The sequence below is a fragment of the Meles meles genome, chromosome 10 (assembly GCF_922984935.1).
Source record: "Meles meles chromosome 10, mMelMel3.1 paternal haplotype, whole genome shotgun sequence".
Taxonomy (NCBI): Eukaryota; Metazoa; Chordata; class Mammalia; order Carnivora; family Mustelidae; genus Meles; species Meles meles.
The window spans coordinates 255,694-280,998 of NC_060075.1; the positions used below are offsets into that span (position 1 = coordinate 255,694).

Sequence of the window (25,305 nt, forward strand, 5' to 3'; positions counted from 1 at the left end):
CGTGTGTGCACGCACACGCACACGCATGCACACGGCACGCCAGGTGCACACACATGCACACACATCCACACGCCACACGTGTGTGCATGCACACGCATCCACACGGCACGCCAGGTGCACGCACACGCACATGCATCCACACACCACACGTGTGTGCATGCACACGCATCCACACGGCACGCCAGGTGCACGCACACGCACACGCATCCACACACCACACAAGGCGGCCACACTTGCACCCACATGCACAGACATGTGCACACGCATGTACACGGCACACATACATGCGCGCACAGCCCTACACTCACGTGACAGCCCTGCACACTGCCCAAGCCCAGGTCCAGGCCCTCCCCTTGAGCTTGGGCAGCCGCTTGATGGTCTTGAGGGGCCGCAGGACGCACAGGACTCTCACGGACTTGATGGTATTGATGTCTTTGCCTTTGGATCCTCTAGAAGGGAGAAGCCACACATGCAGAAGCAGGACGGCACCCGTGCCGCTCCCACAAAGCCGCCGGGTAGCACTCCCCTGTGCGTTCGGTCACAGGGCCCAGGGCGGACGGCCTAGGAACAGGCAGGCCTCCACCCGGCCAGCCCCACCGGCTGCCGCACTCCTCCTGCGGGAGCACGAGCCAGGCCTCGTCTGAGCAGACCAAGACCAGGCCCAGGGTAGCCCCTGGCATATGGGGAAAGCCAGGCTTCCAGGTGGAAAGAACCCATTCTCGCAGACCACGTCCACCATCTCCATGCGAGGGGTCCCCTAACGCCCACCCAAAACGGCTTCATCCGGCCGCCATGTGGACACCAACCATGGGGCTAAAGAGGAGAGAAGGGAGCTGGCCCCAGGACTGCAGACCTGGCTCAGAAGCCTACAAGCCATTAGGGTCAGAGCCTTCTGGAAGGGCTGGTCTCTCCTGCTTTTCAGTCCCGGGAGAGGGAGGTGAGGGGAACACGACTGGGTCTCCCTGCCTGTCCTCACGCAGCTGCTCCCACACTCCTCCAGACGATGTCAAACTGACCGGGAGGGAGGGGAGGAGAAGGCTGACAGGCAGGAAGATGCGGAGGCGTGAAGGAGGACGAGCAAACGTCAGCTGAGTACTGGGCGCGGAAGGGATGGAGCCACGCAAGGGCAGACAAAAGAAGAAAGAAAGAAAGACCAAAGGAAAGAGAAAAACAGAGAGGGAGGGAAGGAGGAGGAAAGAGCCCACAGAGAGACCAAGAGAGCAGCGGACAAGGACACCCAGTGTGGGGGGTAAGACAGAGTCGGGAAAAGAACATTCCAGACACCCAACGCCGGCTCGGAGACCCAGGACCAGCAGGCCCAGGTTGGGGCCACGCACAAGGACGCTGGGGCAGTCCCGGCCGGCTCCCTAGGGCTGCCAGGGGCCCAGCTGTCATCAAACTCTGGGGCAGCCTTCTCGCCAGCCCAAAGCCAGCGCAGATCGTGGGGGTGGGGGGTGATCCCGCGGGAACGTCTCACTGCCTAAAGAGGCGATTCTCAGAAGCAAGGCCACAACCCCACCCAGCAGTGGCTGAGGACTCAGGACTGGGGTCCTAGTCCGTCCTGCTCAGAGGTCACCTCCCTCCGAGTTCCCAAGGAGCCTGCGCATGGGGAGAGGGGGCAGGGCCTCCAGTGGTCTTCTCTGGGCTCCACTAAGCTCTAGGGAAAGGCAGCTGTGAGGCTCAGGTGGGACCCGTGGGTTAAGGAGAGCTGGGGAGCCCTCGTCCCTTGGACCCGCCCCAAGACCAGCCGGGGCCTACATCCGAGCCAGGTCAAACTCCCTCCGAAACGCCAACCTCCAGACACTGTGTCAGGTGTTCCTGTCACCCTAGCATTCCGGACACCCGCCCGCAGGCCAGGTTCCTCCAGAAGCCCTGCAGACCAGTCCCAAGAGAACAGGGGCCGGCAGACCCCCCGTAGATACAGAAGGGAGGGTCACTGCTTTCCTTTCCTGGCGGAGGGCTCTCTGCAGGGACAGGCCTCAAGTGGTCCGTGCTCTGTGTCTAGAGACCTCACGCCCCGCTCGCTCGCTCGGAGCTCTCTCACTGAGTCCGTCCGGCTGCACTACACCCCTTTCCTGTCTTTCTCCTAAGCCCCTCACTGACACTTTATGCACAAAGAAAACCAGTTATGACCCCCACAGTAGAGGCTGCGCATTGCCGGGGGCAGTCGTGGGGAACAGAGAGAAGAAACAGGCCCCAGTGCCGGAGCAGACACGTGGGAAGTTTCGTCAGGATGGCCAACGTCCTGGCAGTCACGGGGACAGCAGCTCCCACCCAGGCCCTCACTGCCCTCAGGGCCCACATTCCCGGCCTCCAACACTTACTTGGGGTGCCCTGCTCCAGCCCCAGCCCCCAGCTCAGACCCCAGAGGTGAGGCAGCGACCCGTGGCCTGGGGACACGGCTCCCGGCAGCATGCGCTCTGGACAGTGGAGGGGGAGCAGAGGTGACACGTGGCAGTGAGCCGGCCCGGAGGGGCCACGCTGGGCTATGATGTGGGGCCGTGTGAGGGGCAGAGGGAAGGCATTACCCCATGAAGCTCCTACCGAGAGTCCAGCGACAAAGAGACAAAGAGAAGAGAGTCAGTGAGGAGGCGCCGCCGTCCCCGAATGCTCAGAGAAGATGCAGGTACCATCCCTCGGGTCCTCCTGGTCTCTGGGTCTCCCCTGTAGCTCCACCCCGGCCCCCACACCTGCCCCACGCCCACCCCCATGCAGGGTCTGAGGGAGTCGACCCAGGCCCAGCCACAAGGGAGCTGAGTGTGGACTCGGGAGTCAGAGAAACCGGGGCCCAACACTGCGGTGGGGGAACACCCGCCAGCGGCCGCCAGCTCCGGCTCTCCAGGTGGCACAGCCAAGGTCGGGGCGGAGAGCGGTTCTCGAAGACCCGAGAGGCAAGCACCAGAGGAACCGGAGGCCTGCCCACCCGGGGTCAGAACCACAGGCCGTGGCAGGGACGGGTGGCCATGAGAAGCTTTCCGTCCCACACAGCCCAGTCCCAGGTAGACAGGAGGGGAGCTGCACACAGCCATGGAGGCCAGTGGGGGCCCCTCCTGCCCGAACCACACACCCACCACAGCCCTGGGCTGGCAGCCCGGCCAGACCCAGGGCAGACCTGGTACTTACGAGAAGTCAAATGCCACCAGGGCCCCACTGACCACGATGAGGTCCAGAATATTCCACAGGTCCCGGAAGTAAGCCCCAGGGTGCAGCAGAAGTCCCAAATCAATCATCTGCAGGGGAGCAACAATATTAGCTGCTGAATATTTCAGAAAGCAGAGCAGGGCCAGGCCCCAGACTCATGGGGTTGGGGGAAGGAGGCCACACCGATCCTGTCTTCTGAGGGCCTCAGTGGGGCCTCTGAACCTCAACACCGTCGATCCAAATATCCCTACATGGTCACGGCTGGCTGAGATCTTGCCTGGGCTCCCCACCCTCTGGTGACACCCTCCCCTCGCCGGGCTGCAGTCATCCCCCACCCCAGGAAGCCCGCACCCTGCCCAGCCCGCAGAGGGTCAGCTCTCTGCAGCAGGAGGAAGGGCCGGTTCACGAGGACCGGCTCGGCCAGTCCCACAGCTGCAACTTCCGGCCGGCACCAGCTTCCATGTTCTAAAATGGGACAACAAAGAACACACCTCCCCCGTGAGTCTGCAGGAGGAAAAGAAGCAGCGGAGCTCACGCACAGACAGACACACACACACACCAGTCACCAAGCCGCGGGTACAACCCAAGCAGCCCTGTGGGCAAAGACAGCGCCTGTGCACACACACGCAGCCACTTGTCAGACGCTGAGGAAGGAGCGAAGCCCGTCAGGACTCAAGACGCAGAACCGAGCGGTGAAGGGGTGTGTCCGTCACCTCACAGGACGCCCGAGAGCTCTTCTGAGCACCCACTCAGCCTCCCTCCTCCCAGCCTGACGTCAGGGGACTGGCCCGAGGGGGACACGTTCCCAGGAGCCTGGAGGCCTGGCTGGCGGGTGGCAGTGGCAGGAGCGGCTCCTGGGCTCCCCCAAAGCCGGTGTGCGTCTGGTGAACTGGCCTGCGCCCCCCACCACACCCATGAGCATGCCCGTGTGCACGGTTCTCTTGGGAGCACACGGCCAGGGCACAGCCAGCACACGCCTCGTGAGCAGCCCCGGCCCGGCCGGCCCATGTGAGGGAAGACCAGCGAAGCCCCGGGGCCACCAGGGAACCACACATCTCACCTTGATCACCATCTCGAAGGTGAAGACGCCTGTGAAGATGTAGTCCAGGTGCTTGAGAGCCTAGAACCGCAGGAGGGCCTGTCAAGGGCCGGCCCCGGCCGCCACCCCCATGCCCCCGGAGCCAGCAGACGGGACCCGGCCCGGCCCCCTCCAGCCCGAGGGCCACACTCACATTGTTCCTGGGGGAGTCTGTCCGCACTGGGTCCTCGGCAGCCAGGGCGATGCTGCTGAGGGCCATGACCACAAGGATGACCATTTCAAAGTAGCGCATGGTCACGATGGAATGGCAAAAGCGGCGAAGCCTGCGGGCAGAGCAGAGGCCCCCGATGAGCGGGACCGGTCCCTCCCCGGGCCACACACCCAACCCCTCCCTGCACGCCGTGCCACCCCACACCCGGGTTCTGCTGTGTCCCTGCAGGTGGCGGACAGTGCCCAGGCGCCTGCTGGTGCCTCCGAGTCCTGAAGGGTGGCCCGGGAAGAGAGCCGGGAAGGCTGCAGGAACCCACAGCAGAGCCGGCACATGAGGAATGAGGGCTCAAAGCCACCCCGCACAGTCCCCCGCTGTGTGTGGACGGCCGCGCCCTCTACAGATTTACAGAGGCGGGGGGGGGGCTGCTCAGAGAGGACAAGGCTGGACCCCAGCCTCCTGTGCACGGCGGGTGCACGACCCTCCTCTAGGTCCGTGCTGGCCCGTGCTCGTCCCCCCAGGGCTGCGGGGTCCCCGCCAGGGCTGTGGGGTCACCTGCCTCCCTGCAGCACCACGGGCATTACTGACCACGACTCTGCTCTGTTAGGCACATGCTGGACCCTGGGGCCTGGTGCTGCACGGGAGTGTGGCCAGACACCAACGGGAGACTGAAATGCTGGCAAAGCCCACACCATGGCGGCAGGCAGTGACCAGGGGCTCTGGGAAGACCCCTAGGTGGGGAGGAAGGGGGCAGGGAAGCCAGTCCCCTGGGAGGAGCAGCCACAGAAGCAGAACCCGGGGGAGGCGGGACAGACCGTGTCTCACTCTGCAGCCCGGCCCCCTCTCTGACCACTTCCTACTCTTAGGGCCGAAGGTCTGAAGGGAATTCCACCTCCCAGCCGCACCCACCCACGCTCTCTCCGCCTTGAAGGGGCTACCGTGCTCCCCTCTCCACGGGGACCACCGCCATACTCTGCCCCCGCCCCCGGCCAGAGCCTCTGGTGACCTCCCGCCACGCCACCCTCTGTGCACACGCCTCTCCCTTCTCCGGGACACTCTGTCTCTGCCTCTTTCATCCTGTGTCCTGGGACTGAGTATCCCCTCAGCTCTCCCCCTCATCATGCCCCGAGTCCACCCGGCTCCCAAGCCCCAGCAGAGACCCGACGCGGACTGTCCCTGCTCCACAGGACCCGCACCCGCCTGCCCCCAGCTCAGGTGGGGTGGGGGGGCAGCCGGCCTGCAGAAACGCCCGGGGTCATCCCTGACATCTCCTTCCCTCTCCCCATCTAATCTATCAAGTTCCGCAGATTCTCTCCCAACTGTCTTCCCAAGCACTCCACTCCCAAACTCCCCACACGGCCTCCGTCATCTCCTCCTGAAGACCGGGCCCGCCCGCGGAGCTCTGTGCAGGGCTCTGCGGACGCCCAGGCTGGCCGTGTCCCCACCGACCCCCATCGCCGGCTCCTCCGGCACACGTCCGCGCTCACGGGCAGCACCGTGCCCCCTAGCAGGGCCCAGTGAGCTCCCAGGAAGTGGGTGCCGAGCGAAGGCGAGAAGACAGGCAGAGAGAGGGCACGTGTGCAGGGGTGGGGCCGGAGGGCGCAGCCAGACTCCGTCAGACCCTCTGCCCGCAGGACCCTGCTGCCCCGCACCTTCGCTCTGTCTGTTGCCTCTGCGGGTTGGTCTCCCTGCCCTGCCCCACCCCCCTCCCCGTCCCACTGAGACCCGACCTGACCCTCCCACCCCCACAGCAGTTCCCTCCAAAGCTCTGGGCTGCCTCCTAGTGCCTCCCACCCTGTGAGGGCTTAGGTGCCCTCCTGACTGTCTGCTCTGCTCTCTGTTTCTCCTACCTGCACAGAAGCTTATCAAGGACGGGGTCCTTGTCCGTTCTGCTCATTCCCCTGTTCTCCCAGCACCTAACCTGCCGTTAGGGAAGTCCTGGGTGACCTACGGCACCAGCTGGACTGATGAGGGGGCGAGAAACGCCGGCGACTTCATGATACACCGAGCGGAGAAACACAGGTGGACACACGCAGGCATGTGTGCATGGCGGGCACGACGGAAGGGGACACACGAGGGACATAAATGGGACATGTGAGCGGCAATGAGCAGTCCCAGCTGCGGGGGTGGCAGCTCTGTGGCTGACCGGGTTCGAGCCCTAGCCCTGCCGCGGGGCTCACTCCTGTGCATGTGCGGATGGGCTGGGGCCTCGCCGTGGCTCTCCATCCTCGTCTGCGGGGTGACCGCCGTTGCTGGGGGATCAGGACTCTAGTACATGTGAAGGGCATGGAACCATGCCCACCAGGCCACGTCTAGCACACGCTGCTACCGTGCACATGGACCACGGCCACGGATATGGGACAGGCACGCGGCGTGGGCCCACAAAGGAGACTCACAGGTTGGTGGGGCTTAAACAGAACATGGAGCTGTACAGCACGATGGGTCGGGGGGCCGCTCCGCATCACACCATCGGCCTCCGCCTCCTTCTTCCCCTCGGCTTGGCTTTCCAGGTCCACGTTACCACCTACAAGGACACAGGGCCACCCAGTTAGAGACGTGGTGCCTGTGAAGCCGGCACCACACGGCCTCACCCGTACAGCAGACAGGTTCCAGCCCCAGCCCCACTGGCCTGCGGGGACCCAACCAGGGAACGGCGTGGGCCTAAGACCCTGCTTCACAGGAGACCCCCTCCGACAGCGGCTGAGGACGGAACCAGCACCGGGCGCCCTTCTTCCCCTCTCCCTGCACGAGGGTCAGCATGGGAGCAGCACCGAGCCCGGGGTCCCGGCTGTGGGCACCTCCGCCCCACCAGGGACCACTGGTCTAGATGTTCTGTGAACACCAAAGTCCCCCTTGGCCCCCAAGACCAGGGCCATCAGGCTCCGCTCACTGGGTTCAGGGCTCGGTGCCTCTTGGAGAAAAGGCGGCACGTGTCTGTGTGGTGAGAAAACCCCGCAGGGATCTCGGCCAGCAGGACGGGAAGGAGCGGGGACCTGCCCTGGACCACAGACACTCCTCTGAGCCCCGGAGTCCAGGCGAACCCAGCCTGGGACCCTGGCAAAGGCCTACAGAGCCAGGACGGTGACCCGGGGAGGACTTCAGCAGAGCCCACGTCTCACAGGGGCCCCCGCTCGGCCTCACTGCTCACTGCCCTGCCCCTCAGTCTGCTCCTGTGCTTACCCACACCTCAAACCACCAGGATTCACCAGGATTCTGGTGTCTGTGCGCCGTGCTTTTTCTCCCACTGACTTTTCATTTCTCTCTATCCCAAGGTGCGTTTCTGTTCCTGTGGGTAACGGAGTTTCTGAGACCACAGGGGTGCCCAGGAAGACGGGGCAGTGACTTGGAGCCAAGGCCCAGGACTGGACCTCACACGGCATCCCACGAGAAACGGGCTGTTAGAAGGCAGCGGAGAGGAGGGTGCGGCCGCCAGTCCCAGGGAGGACGGCTGAGCCCGAGAAAAGGCCCCGGGCGCGCGTGGAAGAGCTCAGGCCAGCAGCTCCCGCTGACGTCATTCAAAATCTTCCAGAAAGCCATTTGGCCAAGAAGTCTAAAGAATTCTGCTCCCTGGTTTCATCTGTAACCTGCATTCACAAAGGGGCTTGTTGGAAGTTCTTCTACAGTGACAAAAAACCATAAAAGGCACAATCGTAGGAAAAAGACTGAGTGTGCAGTATTCCCGTGACTTACCACACCATAGATATGTAAAACGCCTACAAATACTTCCAAGGACAAAAGAAGCTTACGATATTGTAAGTTAAAAAAAAAAGGTTGCGTCGTTGTACATCCCCGATGAGCTCAACTCCAGAACAGTCACACATGTGGGGAGAGAAGCAACACCAAAACAGTACTAATTGTGGTGATCGTTCAACAGCGGACAGGAATTTTAATTCTCGTCACAACATTTTTAACATTTAAAATTTTTTCATGATGAGCACGCGTTACTTTTAAATTAAGAAAAATTTATTACTTTAAAACCACAGCTTTTCTTTTCGGACTCCCCAGTAACAATAAGGCAGGACCAATATGGACTCAGTGAAGAGTTTGGCTGCACAAGATAAGTGGAACAAAGATGCCAGAAACTGGATGGAAACACTCTCCTGGAACAGATCTACAGCAACCACAAATGTGATCAATGAGGTCAAAGCAGACCAAAACAGAGGAGAGGATCAACACAGAACTGCAGCAGACCAAGTTCGTTGTTAGAACCAAGTCACTAAGAAACGAACAAGCAAACCGACAAACAAGACTTGACAGTTACGAAAATTCAACCCCGAAATGGGGCAGTCCACCCAGCAAAATGGCCAGCTGCGGAGCGGGGACGGTAGAACACTCACGAGCAACAGCCACATGCTGGACATGGTCCAAGGGCTCCGCGCGTCCTCACAGCACTCCCCGGCTCCCGCTGTCACCTCTGCGTTCTAGATCAGAGCTGAGACATTACTGCACGGGGACATGATCTGCCAAGGCTGGGATGAGGGCCCTGAGCCCTGGGCTTGAGACGAGGCGGGAGATCCAGGCGGGGTCACACTAAACTACTCTCCTCCGAGGGGCTAAAGTGAGCCAGGCCGGTGGTGCCTTGGGCCTCTGGGAGAGCAAACGTCATGACGAAATCATCCCTCATCCGGCCCCACAGACGGGGCGACCCATCCCAGCTTGAAGAGAACTTCAGCCCTCCAGACCTCCACGCTCTGGAAAGAATTTCTCTCCTGTACATTCAGAAGGGCACGAGCTGTACACCTCCCTTGGGAGAACTGAAAAAGGAGTCCAGCAACTCATTTTCTACAGGGCTTCGCTATCTCACAAAAGCCCAGCCAAGAAATGGCAGAGTAAGGTCAGTCACACCCAAACTCAAAATAAAAACCGTCGCCAAACACACCAAGGATCAAGGTCCTCATGAATGAAAAGACAGCAGAAATAAGTAACAGGTTACCTCCCTCTCCCCCGGCTTCGGATACAAGAGTTAAAAAAAGTGAGATGAGAATATAAAGTATGTAAATATAAATACGTAAGTAAATAAAAAACGAATCTTAAAGAAATGCGTGAACAATCACTGTCTATAAAATTACCCAGCATTTCCATGACCTGTGGCAGAGAAACTGAAAATGCACTCATCCTCCCACCGAAAACAACCAACACGCTGAACAAAACACATAATGTAAGTGTTTTAAAGGCGCTGGGAACAAACCAACCTGGACAGGAGCCAAGAAGCTACAATCCTGGGAGAAGAGAAGTACAGAGGTGACCCCGAGTTACCCCAGCTTTCCCCCTAAGCCCATGTACCTATTTGCAGGGTGAGGGAACAGCCCAGTTGAAAGCGACACGCTCACAGGGAGAAGAAACAAAGACTGGTGTTTGGGAATGGCGAAGTATCTGGGAATGAGGGGCAAAATCCCAGAGTGGGGTGTCGGGGAGACGAGACGCGCGTCCCAATTACTGCCCCCGCACACTGCGGCAGGTGCGAGAGGAGGCCTGTCTCCCCTAGCGGCAAAGGCCCTCCAGGAAGCTCGTGTCGGGGACGACAGCAAGGCTGAAGGCTGGACGCGGCCATCAGCGCCGACAGGTAACTGGGCGGGCAGCAGCTCTACTGGGCTGCACCCGTGCGTCGGCGGCCCGTTACGGAGCTGCGCCGCGGGGGACCCCTGCCCTTTACCCTCACTCTGTGACAAGGCCTGCTCCCTCCTGGGCACGGCATTCTCAGGAATGCGCATGTTGTAGCAGGAAGGTCTGTAGTTAAGAAGGACAGAAAATGGTATTTATCAAGAACACAAGAAATAATAAGCGTTGGGGAGTGTGGAGAGGAAGGAGCCCTCGCGCACTGCTGGTGGGAATGCAAACGGGTGCAGCCGTGGCGGAAGACAGTCGGAGGCGCCTCAGAAGAAACCCGAAAAACAGAATCACCACATGATCAGTGACTCCACTACTGAGGACTTACCACGGACTAGGAAAACACTCCTCAGAAAGCTCCAGTCATGGCAGCGGCATTTACCACAGCCCAGTGTGGACCAGCCCAAGGGCGCAGGGACAGATGAGTGGATAAAGATGGGCGCTCAGCGTTGACAATGAAATCTCGCCCCGGCAACACCACGGACAGATCTGGGGAGCACTGGGCTAAGCGAGATAAGTAAATGCAAGAAAGACAGATGCCCTAGGACCTCACTCACAGGTGGATTCAAGAAACATAACATTTGAACAAATTAAAAAGAGACAAACAGGGGCGCCTGGGTGGCTGAGTGGGTTAAGCCTCTGCCTTCAGCTCAGGTCATGATCTCGGGGTCCTGGGATCAAGCCCCGCATCATGCTCTCTGCTCAGCGGGGAGCCTGCTTCCTCCTCTCTCTCTGCCTGCCTCTCTGCCTGCTTGTGATCTCTGTCTGTCAAATAAATAAATAAATAAATCCTAAAAAAATAAAAAATAAAAGGAGACGAATTAAAAAGAGACAAGCAAAGAAATGGGCACTTACATACAGAGAAAAACCAGGCTGCCAGAGAGGAGGTAGGAGGGGAGACACGTGAAATAGGGGAAGGGGCTCCAGAGGCCACTGACCATGATGAACGCTGGGTGATACAGAGAACTGCTGACTCGGGGTGCCCAGGCACTGGGCGGTGAAGCCTCTGCCCTTGGCTCAGGCCGTGGTCCCAGCGTCCTGGGATCGAGCCCCGGGTCAGGCTCCCTCCCTGCTCGGCGGGAGTCTGCTTCCCTCTGCCTCTGCTCTGCCCCCTCCATGCTCTCTCTCTTTCCGCTCAGATAAATAAAAACAAAAAAGGAATTGCTGAGTCACTGTATTGTACACCTGAAGCGAATATAACACTGTCTATTAATTATACTTCAATGAAAAAAGAACAAAAATGATATAACGGAAGATCCAAGATGCAATATAAAAAGGAAAGCCAAGAAACGGATGAATCTAAAGAAACGTGATCTCTGTAAAGTCAAAACAATAGTAACATCCACTTTTTAAGATCAGGAAAGGATCAAGCGTTGTCCCACAAAGGCCGACCGTGACAAGGAAGTTGGGGGAAGCGTGATCGCAGCTGCCACCCCGGGGTCCCAGCATCGCCCGCGGGAGCTTAGAGCGAACCCAAGGACAGACTTGGTGACACGCGCCGCCGCCATGACAGGGAGCACCGCGAGAAAAGACACCCAGACAGAGTGCGTAGCTTTTAAACTAGCAGAGGGAAATGTGACACATAAGCAAGTAAGTGACCAATTTCTCCTATTTCTAACAGAGTGGAAAGAAGAAAAAAGCACAGGAAAATGGAACGAATGCCACACTCCGAAGCAGATGAAGCAATAAAAAGGTAGAACGAGACCGACGAAGTGAGTCCGAGTGACCCGACTCGGTCCACAGGCGCGGCCCGGCGGCCAGCTCTGGCCACCAGCTGTGCCCTTCAAACCCCAGTTCCAGGCAGTGTCCCAGAGACATGCCCAAAACGTAAGGCCACATACAGGTCACAAGCCAAAAGTTGGAAAACGATACACCTGCCAGATGTTCGAAAGAAAAACGGTCCGTTCTATTTTCGCACAGAAACACACACTTTAAGAAAAAACCACTGGACTGACTGTGGTCAGCAGGGGTCGCGCAGACCTTGTGAGATGTCAGGGTTCACACGTAGAGAAAATCCCCCAAATACAGAAAGCGACATATATCTTAATAGAAGTTTTGTGGTTTTTAATGAAGAAATAAAAGCCCCACAAAAGAGATTCAGATTCACAGAGCTATTGTTGTAGAAACATGCATAACAACGGCCGGTCACCTGTCAGACTGTCCCCACAATGAGATGCATGTTCCAAACTATTCCAAGAACAGACAAGTCTAAAAAAAGAAAGATTTCGGGGCGCCTGGGGGGCTCAGTGCATTAAAGCCTCTGGGATCCCCGCATCTGGCTCTCTGCTCCACGGGGAGCCTGCTTCCCCCTCTCTCTCTGCCTGCCTCTCTGCCTACTTGTGATCTCTGTCTGTCAAATAAATAAATAAAGTCTTTAAAAAAATAAAGAAAAAAAGAAAGATTTCAATGCACCCCAATTATCAATGGGTCAGTCATTGATATGGCAAAACACGAGTGAATATACAGAATATTTAGCAATAAAGACTTGATTTAGCAAATACAAAAAGGCCAGTGACTAACTGAACATAATAAAAAAGTACATTAAAAAAAATTTTAAGGCCAGTGTTCCCCAAATTAGAGAAAACATATTCCTCTTTTCCCTTTTTTTTAAGATTTATTTATTTATTTATTTGAGAGGGAGAGAGAGAGGGAGAAAGCATGAGTGAGAAGGGCAAAGGGAGGGGAGAAAGACGCACAAGCAGACTCCACACCACGTGATCCCACGGCCCCGAGATCACGACCTGAGCTGAGATGATGAGTCGGGTGCTTAACCGACTCGCACCAGTCAGGTGCCCCAGCACATTCCTCTGAAGCACCGGGGGGACTTACAAAAGCTGGCCGGGTGCCAAGCCGTAAAGCAATTATAAGTGTATCTCGAAGGAAACCATGATACGGGTCTTCCTCTTTAACCCCCAGTGCAATTAAGTTAGAAATTAAGGCAGTAATCAGGAACAAAAAGATCAATTAAGATTTAAATTTTCTAACTGGAAATTAAAAAACAGACTCTACCGAGTTCATTGGTCAAAAATTATGTATTTATGGGCAGTATAACTATGTCTACATAGAAAACAAAGTAATCTGCAGAGAAACTATTTAGGCTAAGAGGAAATTTTGCTTGGCAATATGTGGCTAGAAAGAAAGCCAACATACTTAAAAATACAATGTTTTAAACAATATAATTTAAAAAACAGAATAAACAAAAATCAAAGACAAATAAAGGAATTTTAGGGCAGTGAAACTACTCGGCATGATACTATAAAGGTAGGTATATGTCCTCATATCTTTGTCCAAACCCTCAGAACATAAAACACCAAGACTGAACCCCAATATCAACTCTGAACTCCGGGCGTAGGCTCACTGACTGTAACAAATGCACCACATTTACGGGGATGCTGATAGGAAGGGAGGTTGGGTGGTGAATATTCAGCAAATCTACACTTTCTGCTGAATTTCACTGTGAACCCACAACAAAAAGATAAACTGCTTGGTATAAAGGAAAAGAGATATAAATACAAAATCAAAGAAGTAAGATAAAAATTCTATAATCTTACATTTGAATGACAAATGGCAAAAGAATACATGACATATTCTCTTTAAAAAAGAAAAAAGTACAACATCTATTCATGGAAAAAAGAAACCTCAACAAAGTAGGTTTTAGAAGGAACATACCTCAACATAATCAAGGCCTTATATGAAGAAACCAAATCTAGCATCATATGCGATGGTGAAAAGCTGAGAGCTGTTCCCCTAAGATGAGGAACAAGACAGGACGTCCACTCTCGCCATTGTTATTCAACATCGTACTGCAGGTTCTAACCACAGCAATCAGACAAGAAAAGGAAATGAAAGGCATCCAAATTGGTAAGGAAGAAATCAAATTTTCACTATCTGCAGATGACATGATACCCTAAAGAGAAAACCCAAAGACTCTACCAAAAAACTATAAGTGACGAAAACATGAAATGAACTGATAAATGAAGTCAGTAACGTTGCAGGATACAAAATCCATATACAGAAATCTGTTCCACTTCCATACACTAATAATGAAATGTCAGAGAGAAAAATTCAGAAACTACTCTCACTTACAATTGCACCAAAAATAATAAAATAACTTAACCAACGAGGGGGAAGACCTATACTCCAAAAACTACAAAACGCTCATGAAAGGAATCAAAGATGACACAAATACATGGAGAGACATTCCAGGCTCATGGACTGGAAGAACAAATATTGTTAAAATGTCCATATTACCCAAAGCAATCTACAGATTTAATGCCAACTTCATCAAAATATGAACAGCATTTCTCACAGAATTAGAACAAGTAATCCTAAAATTTGTATAGAACTGAAACATTCCTGAATAGACAAAACAAGCTTGAAAAGGAAGGACAAAACTGGAAGTGTTGCAATCCCAGATTTCAAGATACACTACAAAGCTGTAGTACTCACAACAGTACGGAACCGGCACAAAAATAGAGAGATTAAAAGAACAAAACAGAAAACCCAAAAATAAACAGAAAAACCAAAAAAAAAAATTAATCCATGACAAAGGAGATAAGACTACCCAACGGAAAAAAGTCTTTTCAATAAATGGTGTTTGGTGTGGGTGGCTCAGTCGGTGAAGCATCTGCCTTCAGCTCAGGCCACGATCTCAGGGTCCTGGGACCGAGTCCTGCGTCAGGCTCCCTGCTTCTCCTTCTCCCTCTACTCCTCCCCAGCTCGCTCACTCTCCTGCTCTCTCTCAAAAAATATAAATAAAATCTTTTTAAAAAATGGTATTGGGAAAATCAGACAGCTACATGCAAAAGAACGAAACTGGACCATTGTCTTACACCATACACAAAACTGAACTCAAAATGGATGAAAGACCTATGTGTGAGGTCTGAAACCATAAGAACCCTGGAAGAGAGAACAGAGAGTAATTTCTCTGACGTCAGCTGTAGCAGCATTTCTCTGGATATGTCTCCTGAGGCAGGGGAATCAGCGGCAATACTAAACTATGGGGCCTACATCACAATGAAAAGCTTCTGAACGGCGAAGGAAACATTCAACAACCACAAAGAAGGACAACCTACTGAATGGGAGAAGGTATTTGCAAAGGACATATCAGATGAAGGGTCAGTATCCAAAATCTTTAAGGAATTTACACAAGTCAACACCGAGAAACCCCACATAATCCAATTAAAAATGGGCAGAAGACACGAACGTTTCCCAAAGACGACATCGAGATGAGAAGATGCTCAACATCCCTCATCGCCGGGGAAGTGGAACTCAAAGCCACGAGGAGACACACCTGTCACAGCTGTCAGAATGGCTGGAACCAGCAGTGTGCAGCAAGCGCTGGGCAGGGTTCAGAGAGAAAGGAACGCTCGCACATCAGCACTAGCGCCTGAGCAAACTGGCGCAGCCGTGCGGGAAGGAGAAGGAGGTTAATCAAGAAGATGGGGCGCCTGGGTTCTCAGTGGGTTAAGCCTCTGCCTTCAGCTCAGGTCATGATTCCAGGGTCCTGGGATCGAGCCCCACATCGGGCTCTCTGCTCCGCGGGGAGCCTGCTCCCCCACCCCCGCCTGCCTCTCTGCCTGCTTGTGATCTCTGTCTGTCAAATAAATAAAACTTAAAAAAAAAAGTTAAAATTAAAATTACCACATGGTCCAGCCACTGCACTACTGGGGATTTACCGAAGGACACAAAAACACTAATCCGAGAAGGTACACGCATGGGCGTTGGGGGCTCAGTCCGTTAAGAGCCCGACTCTGCATCTCGACTCAGGTCATGATCTCAGGGTGGGGAGATCGAGCCCCGTGTCGGGCTCCACACTCAGCAGGGCGTCTGCTTGGGCTGCTCTCTCCCTCTGCCTCACCACCACGCATGCGCGTGCGCTCTCTCCCTCTGCCCTCACCACCACGCACGCGCGTGCGCTCTCCCCCTCTGCCCTCACCACCACGCACGCGCGTGCGCTCTCTCCCCCTCTGCCCTCACCACCACGCACGCGCGTGCGCTCTCTCCCCCTCTGCCCTCACCACCACGCACGCGCGTGCGCTCTCTCCCCCTCTGCCCTCACCACCACGCACGCGCGTGCGCTCTCTCTCCCTCTGCCTCACCACCACGCATGCGCGTGCGCTCTCTCACATAAAAAATAACAGACCTTTAGAGAAAGAAACCAGCACCCGTGCTTACTGCAGCACTGTCCACGACCGCCGACCTAGGGAAGCAGCCCCAGCGCCCACCAGTGCGTGAGCGAACGAAGACGTGACAGGCACAGGCGCGAGGGAACGGTGCTCAGCCGCAGCGCGACGAGATCCTGCCACGGGAACCCCAGACGGATCTAGAGAGCACGGCAGTACGTGAGGTCACAGGAGAACAAACAGCACGTGCTTTCTCGCGTATGTGGAACCGAATAAACGAACCCAACAAAAGGAAAAAGACGCAGACTCTCCGCTGTACAGAAAGACTGGCGGTTCCACAGCGGAGATGGGGCTGGAGGTGGGTGAGACAGGGGAGGGGATTACGAGGACACGTGTCTCCATGAGCCCCGAGTGACGCTCAGAACGGGGCGCCGCATCGCGCACCTGAAGCTAGCGTGACACCGCACGCCCACGACACCGGCATTTCAATGAATCGTTACTCCGGTTTAAAACGGAAAACAGTTCTGAAAACATTGGAAGCAATGAAACGCAGTAGCAGCAACCACACCGCTAAACAAGCATCATTTCCCAGCAAAGGGGCCGCCGCGTCTCAGATCAGGCCCCACAGAAGCCGCAAGACTAGCAGCCGCGGGAGGGTGACCGACTACTTCCAGAATAAACGGGAAGGAAGTGAGGAAAACAGCACAGGAGAGAGCGAACAGCCAAGCAAGAGTGTGGTGGCAGGTAAAACCCTGTAATAGTAGGGTCGGGCTGTTCCCACACGGGCTCTGGGGTCTGAGCTAAGCCTCAACGTCGTCCCAACCTGAAGCCACAGGCCGGGCTCCTCTGGCTTCACACCACCCTTCACTGGCTCTGGCCGCCTGGGTGATGTATGTCCACTTCCTGCCCTCTCCCTGCGGTGGTCCGCGGCAGTCCTCCAGGAGGAGCCGAAGGCGAGGCCGCGGAAGTAAGAGGACAGAAAGCGTCCCGTGCACAGGTCTTCTTGGAGAGATGGCTGACTCCCCGTCTGGGGCAGAAAAGGGACACGATAATCCTGGAACACACTGCTCTCGATGAAAACCATGTGAGGTCAAAAAAAGGCCAACTGTAAGGTGCACCCAGTGACCAAAGATGGGACAACCTGAGCACCAAAAGTAATAGTGAGTTCCAAGAACGAAAGCACATCAAACACATTAAAATAAAAAAACTCGTACTAATAATTCTATAAATGTCGAATTGGCCATATTTAGAATTTCTGGGCACAGGTTCACTATTATAAAGACCCATACACGGGGGCGCCTGGGGGCTCAGCTGGTTAAGCAATGACTCTCCAACTCAACGCGGGTCTCGACCTCAGGGTCGTGAGTTCAAGCCCCACACTGGGCTCCACACTCAGCACGGAGCCCGCTTGTCCCTCTTCCTCTGCTCTTGCCCACGCCACCCGCCACCTCAAATAAGTAAGATCTTCTCTCAAATAGAAACGAGCAAACAAATGATGCTCTACGGAAAGGCACAGAAGTAAGCATGTATCTTTCTCACTACAAATACCAACTACATTTCCAGCAGTTGACGAGGTAAGTTCTTCCTTCCAGGAAAGGTAAAAATAAGAAGTGCACAAAGAAAACAGAATCATGAATTCACCATCGTGTGACGCAAAACTCAGTGTCTACGAAAGCCTTCAGGGAAAAGCGTGGTAGAGAACTTCAGGGTGGACGGACCAGGACCAACCACTGTCGGTAGCAAAGAGGAAAACCCGTGACCCCGACACGACGTGGCCACGTAAGGGCAGCAGGAAGCCCACCTGCGGAGCTTCCCGGAAGAGTTTCGTTGGCGTCCAATCGAGTCTCTCGATCCGTAGTTTACAAACAAGGGCAATTCTGCCTTCCACGGACACCTGGTAACCTCTGGAGACATGTTTTAGTTGTCCCAGGTTCGGGTGCCGCCAGCATCTTGAGGGGAAAGGCCAGAGATGCTGCTGAAGAGCCTCAAAACCACAGGCCTGCCACCGTCAACACAACAAGTCAGAAGCTCTGCCTTAGACTGAACTTCCAGTCAACAGGAGACGCTGAGGACAGAGGGCGGTATCAAATGACACCGTGAGGAAATCAGTCCATGCAGAACGGGGGAAGTCATACAGGACAAACGACAGAGCTTCCTCGACAAAAAAGGGCATAAAACAAGAGAGGCGAAGTTGCCACAGAGGGAAAGAGACACAGAGCAAGCAACGGCAGAGGAGTAGCCCTTGTTTTGACCCTGATCCTAACAAGGCAATGGTGAAAAGTTATGTTTTAGAAAATTGGTAAAATTTAAACTTGGGATCGACATTAAGTAATATTGTGAAATTATTGTCAGTATTGCTAGGTGTAAGAATGCTCTGTGGTTGTACATCCTTAATTGTTCAAGATGCTTATAGGCACAGTTAGAACTAAACTCATATACAAAATCATAAACATATACAAATCATATACAAAAAGCACAGGGAGGGGCGCCTGGGAGGCTCAGTGGGTTAAGCCTCTGCCTTCAGCTCAGGTCATGATCTCAGGGTCCTGGGATCGAGTCCCGCATTGGGCTCCCTGCTCAGCGGAGCCTGTTCCTCCTCTCCGTCTCTGCTGCTCTGCCTACTTGTGATCTCCCTCTGTCAAATAAATAAATAAAACCTTTAAAAAAAAGCACAGGGGAAAAAATGAGAAGGTTCAAAGCAAAGATTAACAGAATGTGGATAATTGCTTAAGGGTGGGGGTCAAGTATGTGCCGATCCATCATACTTGAGTCTCTACTTCCAAGGCTCTGATTTTCCACAACAAAAAGTCTTCCTCTCAGCAACGTGGAGAGAAGCAGGCCCCACAGAAGAGCAATTCAGACTGACGGCTACGTTCTCCGCAAGAACCACAGGGGAGAAAAGACAGTGGAATGGTGGCACTGTGGACAGAAAATCACTAACAAACTAGAATTCCACACAAAATAAAACTACTTTGGGGGCACCTGCGTGGCTCAGTGGGCTAAGCCTCTGCCTTTGGCTCAGGTCATGATCTCAGGGTCCTGGGATCGAGCCCCCCATTGGGCTCTCTGCTCAGCAGGGAGCCTGCTTCCTCCTCTCTCTCTCTGCCTGCCTCTCTGCCTACGTGTGATCTCTCTCTCTCTGTGTGTGTCAAATAAATAATCTAAAAAAAAACTAATTTTTACTAACAAAGGTTAAAATAAAGATTTTTCAAGCAGACTGAATTTACCACCATCAAACCTCACTAAAAGAAATAAATCCAAAAATGTTCTTCAAACACAAGGGGAGGAAAAGCCAAATGGATGCTTTCCTTTCAATGCCAGAGTTGATGAAATGTTAGAAGATATAATGATATCGATGGCAAAAAAAAAATTAGGAAACTTCTGCCATGTGGAAATTCAAAACAACACTATAAATAAGTCATGGGTCATGAGAAATGATAATTAAACCTGGAAAAAGATTTAGAAGTATGAAACCTATGGTGTTTCAAAACTCAGAAGACACAACTAAAACCCTTCTTAGAGCAAAGGTTAGAAACTGAACCACCAGCAAGTGGAGGAGCTTACATGCCAGGAGCTGCGTGTCCCGCTAGTAACTGGGAGAAAGAATCTTAGAGGAAGTGGAAGAAAAAATAATAAAAACAGAAAACAAAGATACAATGGAGAAGATCAAGAAAACCAAAAATTGAGTCTATTTAACTAGACAAAGATTTAGGGGGTTACCAAGGGAAGGAAATTAGAAATGTCACGGTGATCACAACTGCAAATTCAGGGGAAACTAAAAAGATAAGAGGGTGTCCCACAGATGATGGCAGTCACTGATACTCACACAGCCAGCAAGGAAAGCTAGTAAAATCACCCACAGTCCAACCCTACAGCACCCGGAAAATGAGTATAGCCTGAACTTACACGTCAGTGAGAAAATGAACGCTGAAGCCTGCACAAGCAGGCATCGAGCAGGGGCTGCGTGGAGGAGGGAGAGGATGGCAGGAACCAGGTGACGGTGGGACACGGTGTTTGTCCTCAGAAGAGGGGGTGGCAGGTCCTCGAAGCCCTGCCACCACCAAGTACACGGCCCTGACACCAGCAACCTCGGGAAGACATTGCTTCTGGAGGCAAAAGACACGCTTGGAAGGGAGCAGCCCACGTCAGCAGCTCTGTGATGAAGGGAAGGAGAAACAAGCTAGAGCAGCCCCCAGCAAGGCGCCACTGGACAGAGGCTGCAGTTCACGGGACTGACGGAAGAGGGTGCATTGAACCGGAGCGCAGCGAAGCCACCGGAGCCCCTGCCCTTCCCCACACAATCACATGTGATCACTGGTCTCCGAAAATTCAGCATGCTTCCTCGTCATCAGGAAATGGAACCTGACCACCCCACAAAGCTTCTAGCAAAAGAAAACAGAAAGTAAGGATAAAATGTTTCGCTAATAACAAATGCTCCACAAAATAAAACACCACAAAGCAGAGGAAAAGCAAACTACAACACAACTTTCCAACACGGATCAGATCCAATTAAACCAGCAACTGCTAATGAGAAAAACCACCACAAAAAAAGTTAAAAGCTTGAAATAAGAATATACGGAAAACCAGGAGAAGAGAGATGAGAGCTGACCAAACTCAGGAGAGAAACTGAAAAGAAAGCATCTGAGAAATGAAGTAAAAGAGAAAGACAAGACTGCCTCAGAAACCACAAGGAGTCCAAGGGAAAACAGACATGACTGAAATCATCGCAAGATGAAAAGAAGATGGGGGAAATGAGCCAGGATTTTTGATAAAAGTGCCAAAGACATTCCATGAAGAAAAAGGAGCTAACCTTTACAGCAAGCGGCAACAGAACAAATGCATATCCGTGTGGGGAGGAGGAAGGGAATAAAACAAATCCTCTGTCCTCACCTCATGCCATATATAAAAATTAACTCAAGACTTGAGCTCTTGGAAAGATGCATCCCACTAAGCAGAACAAAAACCCCTAGGCACCATATAAGGCCAACGTAAGATTCTGAAAGGTGGAGAGAAGCCAGATCAGTTAGGGACCTCGGGGCCCGAGGAACAACACGGCAGAAAGTCTTTCTTCTCTGGGTTTTCTTCTATGCCTTATCTAAGTTTGGTGCAGGAGAAGCCTGCAACCCAGAAATCTCAACAGGCACAGATTTTTAAAAGCTCCCCAAAAAGCCAGCGCTCCCTAACAATAGGGCCAGGAACGATGCAGCCTATAAAGACAGGAAACTTACAGACAATAAACACTCTACTGTAGTCAAACACCCCAGAGGAAACTGTAGCTCCATCGTGGCTCATATGAGCAGAGGCCAGGTTGGAAGTGCAGACTTCTACCCTCACCAGCCTGTAATGAGGTACCCCGAGCCCCTCCCGGGGTAGAATCAGAGAGCCAAGTAGGGAGCAGAGACTTTCATCCTGACCTTGCAGGAACAAGACCCCCCCCATCCATGTGAGATCAGCAAAGATCACATGGGTAGCCTGAACTGCAATTTCTACCCCAAAATCATGAGGCATCCCTCCCTTTTACCTGCCAGAGTGAATCACAGTAGACAGACATGGACTTACTACCACCCAGAGTAATGAAATCTACCCACACTGTCAGCAGAGGTCATGTGGGGAGCACTGCCAAGGCACTCCCACCTCTCTCAGGGTGGTATCCGTGGAGGCCCAGCAAGAGCAAGGAGCCTGCTTCCACTGGGTGTGGGTGTCAGTGAGAGTCGCACGAGAAACCTGTGCTTTCACTTCTGCGGGTCCGGAACGAAGCAGCTCACCCACCCTGCCCCTGCTGGAGGGGAATCACATTAGGCCAGCTAAAACAGAAGACTTAAGTAAAACTCAGAGTTTTGTAATACATTTTTTAAAGATTTATTAATTTATTTATTTGACAGAGAGAGAGAATTCACAAATAGGCAGACAGACAGGCAGAGAGAAAGGGGGGAAGCAGGCTCCCTGTCGAGCAGAGAGCCCGATGCTGGGGCTCGATCCCAGGACCCTGAGACCATAACCTGAGCCAAAGGCAGAGGCTTAACTCACTGAGCCACCCAGATGCCCCAGTTTATAATATAATATTAAAATATCTAGGGTCCAATTAAAAAAATCATTGTCACCAAGAATCAAGAAAATGCTAATTTGAATGAGAAAAGACAATCTGTAGACACCAAGATGATACAGATGTTAGAACTATTTGAAAATAATTTTAAAGCACCATCATAGAAATACTTCAGCAGACAATTAAAAACACACTGGAAACAAATGAAACAAAAAATCTCAGCAAAGAAATAGAAAATCGTTAGCAAAGAAATAGGAGAGATAAAGAGTTAAATATAAATTTTAGAACTGAAAAAATATAATAAAAAATGAAAAAACTCAATAAATGGGCTCAGCAGCAGAATGGAAGGCACAGAGAAAAGAATCATTGAGCTGGAAGACAGAACAATAGAAATCACCCAATCAGAACAACAGAGAGATAATAGACTGAAAAAAGTGAACAGAGCTTCAGGGACCTCTGGGACTAGGACAAAAGATCAACCATTCATGCTGACAGAGTCCTGGAAAGAAAAAAGAAAGAGGGAGGAGTTGAAGATGTATTCAAAGATAGAATGGATGAAAAAGTTTCCAAATTTGGCAAAAAGACATAAACCTACAAATTCCAGAAGCTGAGTAAATCCCAAACACAATAAACCTAAAGAAACCCATGCCAAAATACATCATAATCAATCTTCTGAAATACAAAGACAAAGAAAAAATCTTGAAAGCAGCGAGAGAGAAACAACAGCTTACCTATAGGAAGAAAACAATTCGAATGACAGTGGATTTCTCATCAGAAACCATGGAGGTCAGAAGGAAGAGGCACACGTTTTTCAAGTGCTGAAAAAAAAAGAACTGTCAACCCGGAATTTATATCCAGTGTAGACACCCTTCAGGAACGAAGGGGAAAATCCAGACACTCTCAGATGAAGGGAAATGTGGAGAACTTGTCAGCTGCAGAACTGCCCTAAAGGAAAGAATAAGAAAGACCCTCTAAACAGAAAGTAAATTATGAAAGAAGAAATACCAGAATATCAGGAAAGAAGGAGAACAACAGAAGTAAAAGCATGGGTAAATGAACACACTCTCCTTCTCTTGAGTTTTCTACACGATGCTTGTCACCTGAGGCACAAACTAAAACACACACCGAGTGTTCTAAAGGAATGTGGAGGAAATGATCATGACATCCATACACAGGAAGGAAAAAGAGGTAAACCTACTATATTTCACTTAAACTGGTGAAATAACAATACCAGTAGACTGAGATGCGTTACTATGTAGTGTGATACCTTGAGCAACCATTTGAAAAACAATACAAAGAGACAGACTCAAAAGTACTGCAGATAAATCAAAATGAAACTCTAAAATACATAAGTAACCCATAGGAGGGCAAAAAAGAAAAAAAAGAAAGAAAGAAACGAGAGAAATAAAAAACAAAGAATAAACAAAAATTAAACAGCAGACTTGTCGTAACGCATACAATTACATCAAATGTAAATCGTCTGAATACGCAAATAGAAAACAGACCTAAAAAAGCCGATTAAAAACACGACCCATTCGTGCGCCGTCTATAAGAAGCTAACTTAAAACATTACCGTATAGCTGGTTTGAACACAGAAAGGTGAAAAAGATACACCACGCAAATATAATCCAAACAAAGTACGAGTAGGTACATCCATGTCCGATAAAGTAGACATCGGAGCGAAGAAAATCATCGGGCGCAGAAAGACACATCGCGCGACGCTGGAAGCGCCAACCTTTCAAGGAGACGGTGGTTCCACGCGCACGTGCTCAGCAGCCGCGACGCAGAGTATGCGACGCAAAGCCTACAGAACTGAGAGAGACGCGACAAATCCACGTTTCTGCTTGAAGACCTGAGCGCCCCTTCCCAGCCACTGACAGGTCCAGACAGAAAACCGGCAGGTGCTGGTATGAAATAGGTAACAGCCTTGTCACGACTGAGGACTGTTTTTCAATTCCAAAAATACAGGTTTCATTGGCAAAGTCTACCAAACGTTGATAGGACAATTAGCACCGGTTCCCCACAGTCACCTCTAAAACACAGAAGAAACACTATCCAACTCAAATTATGAATTCAGTGCCATTGTGATACCGAACCCAAAGACAGCACAAAAAAATGAAAAGGAAAGAAAGAAAAGTACCAATATCCCTCATGAAGACAGAGGCAAAACTCCTTCACAAAACATCCACAAGCACGATTCAGCAGTATACACAAACGCACACTGACACGGTCTACACGAATGTGCACACAGCATACCCAGAGGAGTGCGGCACGCACGGACGGCTGTGCACAGCAGCCAGCAGAGCGTACCCCAGAGACGCAAGGCCGACCTAGCATCTGAAGACCAACAACGCAAACGACCGTGTCACCGAAGAACAACCACAGGGTCCCATCGACGGAGGCAGAAACCGCTTGACAAAATATAGCTCTGACTTAATGCCAACACTCTCAAGAAAAAGGAACAGAGGGGAACTTCCCAACTCGATAAAGAACATCTATAAACACCCCCCCAAAAAAAACCCAAAACTAAAAACGAGAGCTAACATCATACTTCGCACCTTGAAAGACTACACGTTCCCTCCTCCCACAAGACGAGACTAAGAGAAGGACATCAGTTCTCACCACTGCTGTTCAACACAGTTCTGGAAGCCGACCGTGCAACGAGGGGGGAAGGAAAGAAGACACACACACATCAGAAAGTGAAAAATACACTGTCCACTAGCAGATGACTTGATTCTTTATGCAGAAAATCCCAAGGAATCTACAAGCACCTGGAGGAAAGACAAACCAAAGTTACCTAATTTCTTTAAAATCGGATGAGAATGAAGACATCAAATGTCAGAATTAAAGCATACAATTACATTACTAATCAGAGGAAATTTCATAACCTTCAGTAATCACGTCACAAAAATTAAAGAATAAAATAAGTAAACTAAGTGTCTAACTCAGGAAGCTAACAAATGAGCAACAAAGTAAAACAAAAAGGCAAGAGGGAAATAATAAAGATAAAATTGGGAAGTAAAAGGTTAAAAACCAAAATCACAGTAGAACTATCAATAAAATAAAATGTTGGTTCTCTTTATGAAAACCTACAGCATATATAAATCACTAATCAACAAAAAAGGGAGGAAACATAAAATAC

The 25,305-nt window shown here is 51.9% G+C and overlaps 1 protein-coding gene across 1 annotated transcript in view; it reads right to left on the minus strand.

Annotated features, from left to right (window-relative positions):
• The window catches only part of LOC123952112 (voltage-dependent N-type calcium channel subunit alpha-1B-like), a 109,289-nt gene that overhangs the window by 50,607 nt on the left and 33,377 nt on the right, over window positions 1-25,305 (minus strand). Inside the window, 7 exon segments of the mRNA XM_046021348.1 lie at window positions 347-449; window positions 2,529-2,540; window positions 3,124-3,230; window positions 4,202-4,261; window positions 4,374-4,503; window positions 6,785-6,837; window positions 6,839-6,912. Coding sequence (XP_045877304.1) covers window positions 347-449; window positions 2,529-2,540; window positions 3,124-3,230; window positions 4,202-4,261; window positions 4,374-4,503; window positions 6,785-6,837; window positions 6,839-6,912 — 539 coding nt within the window.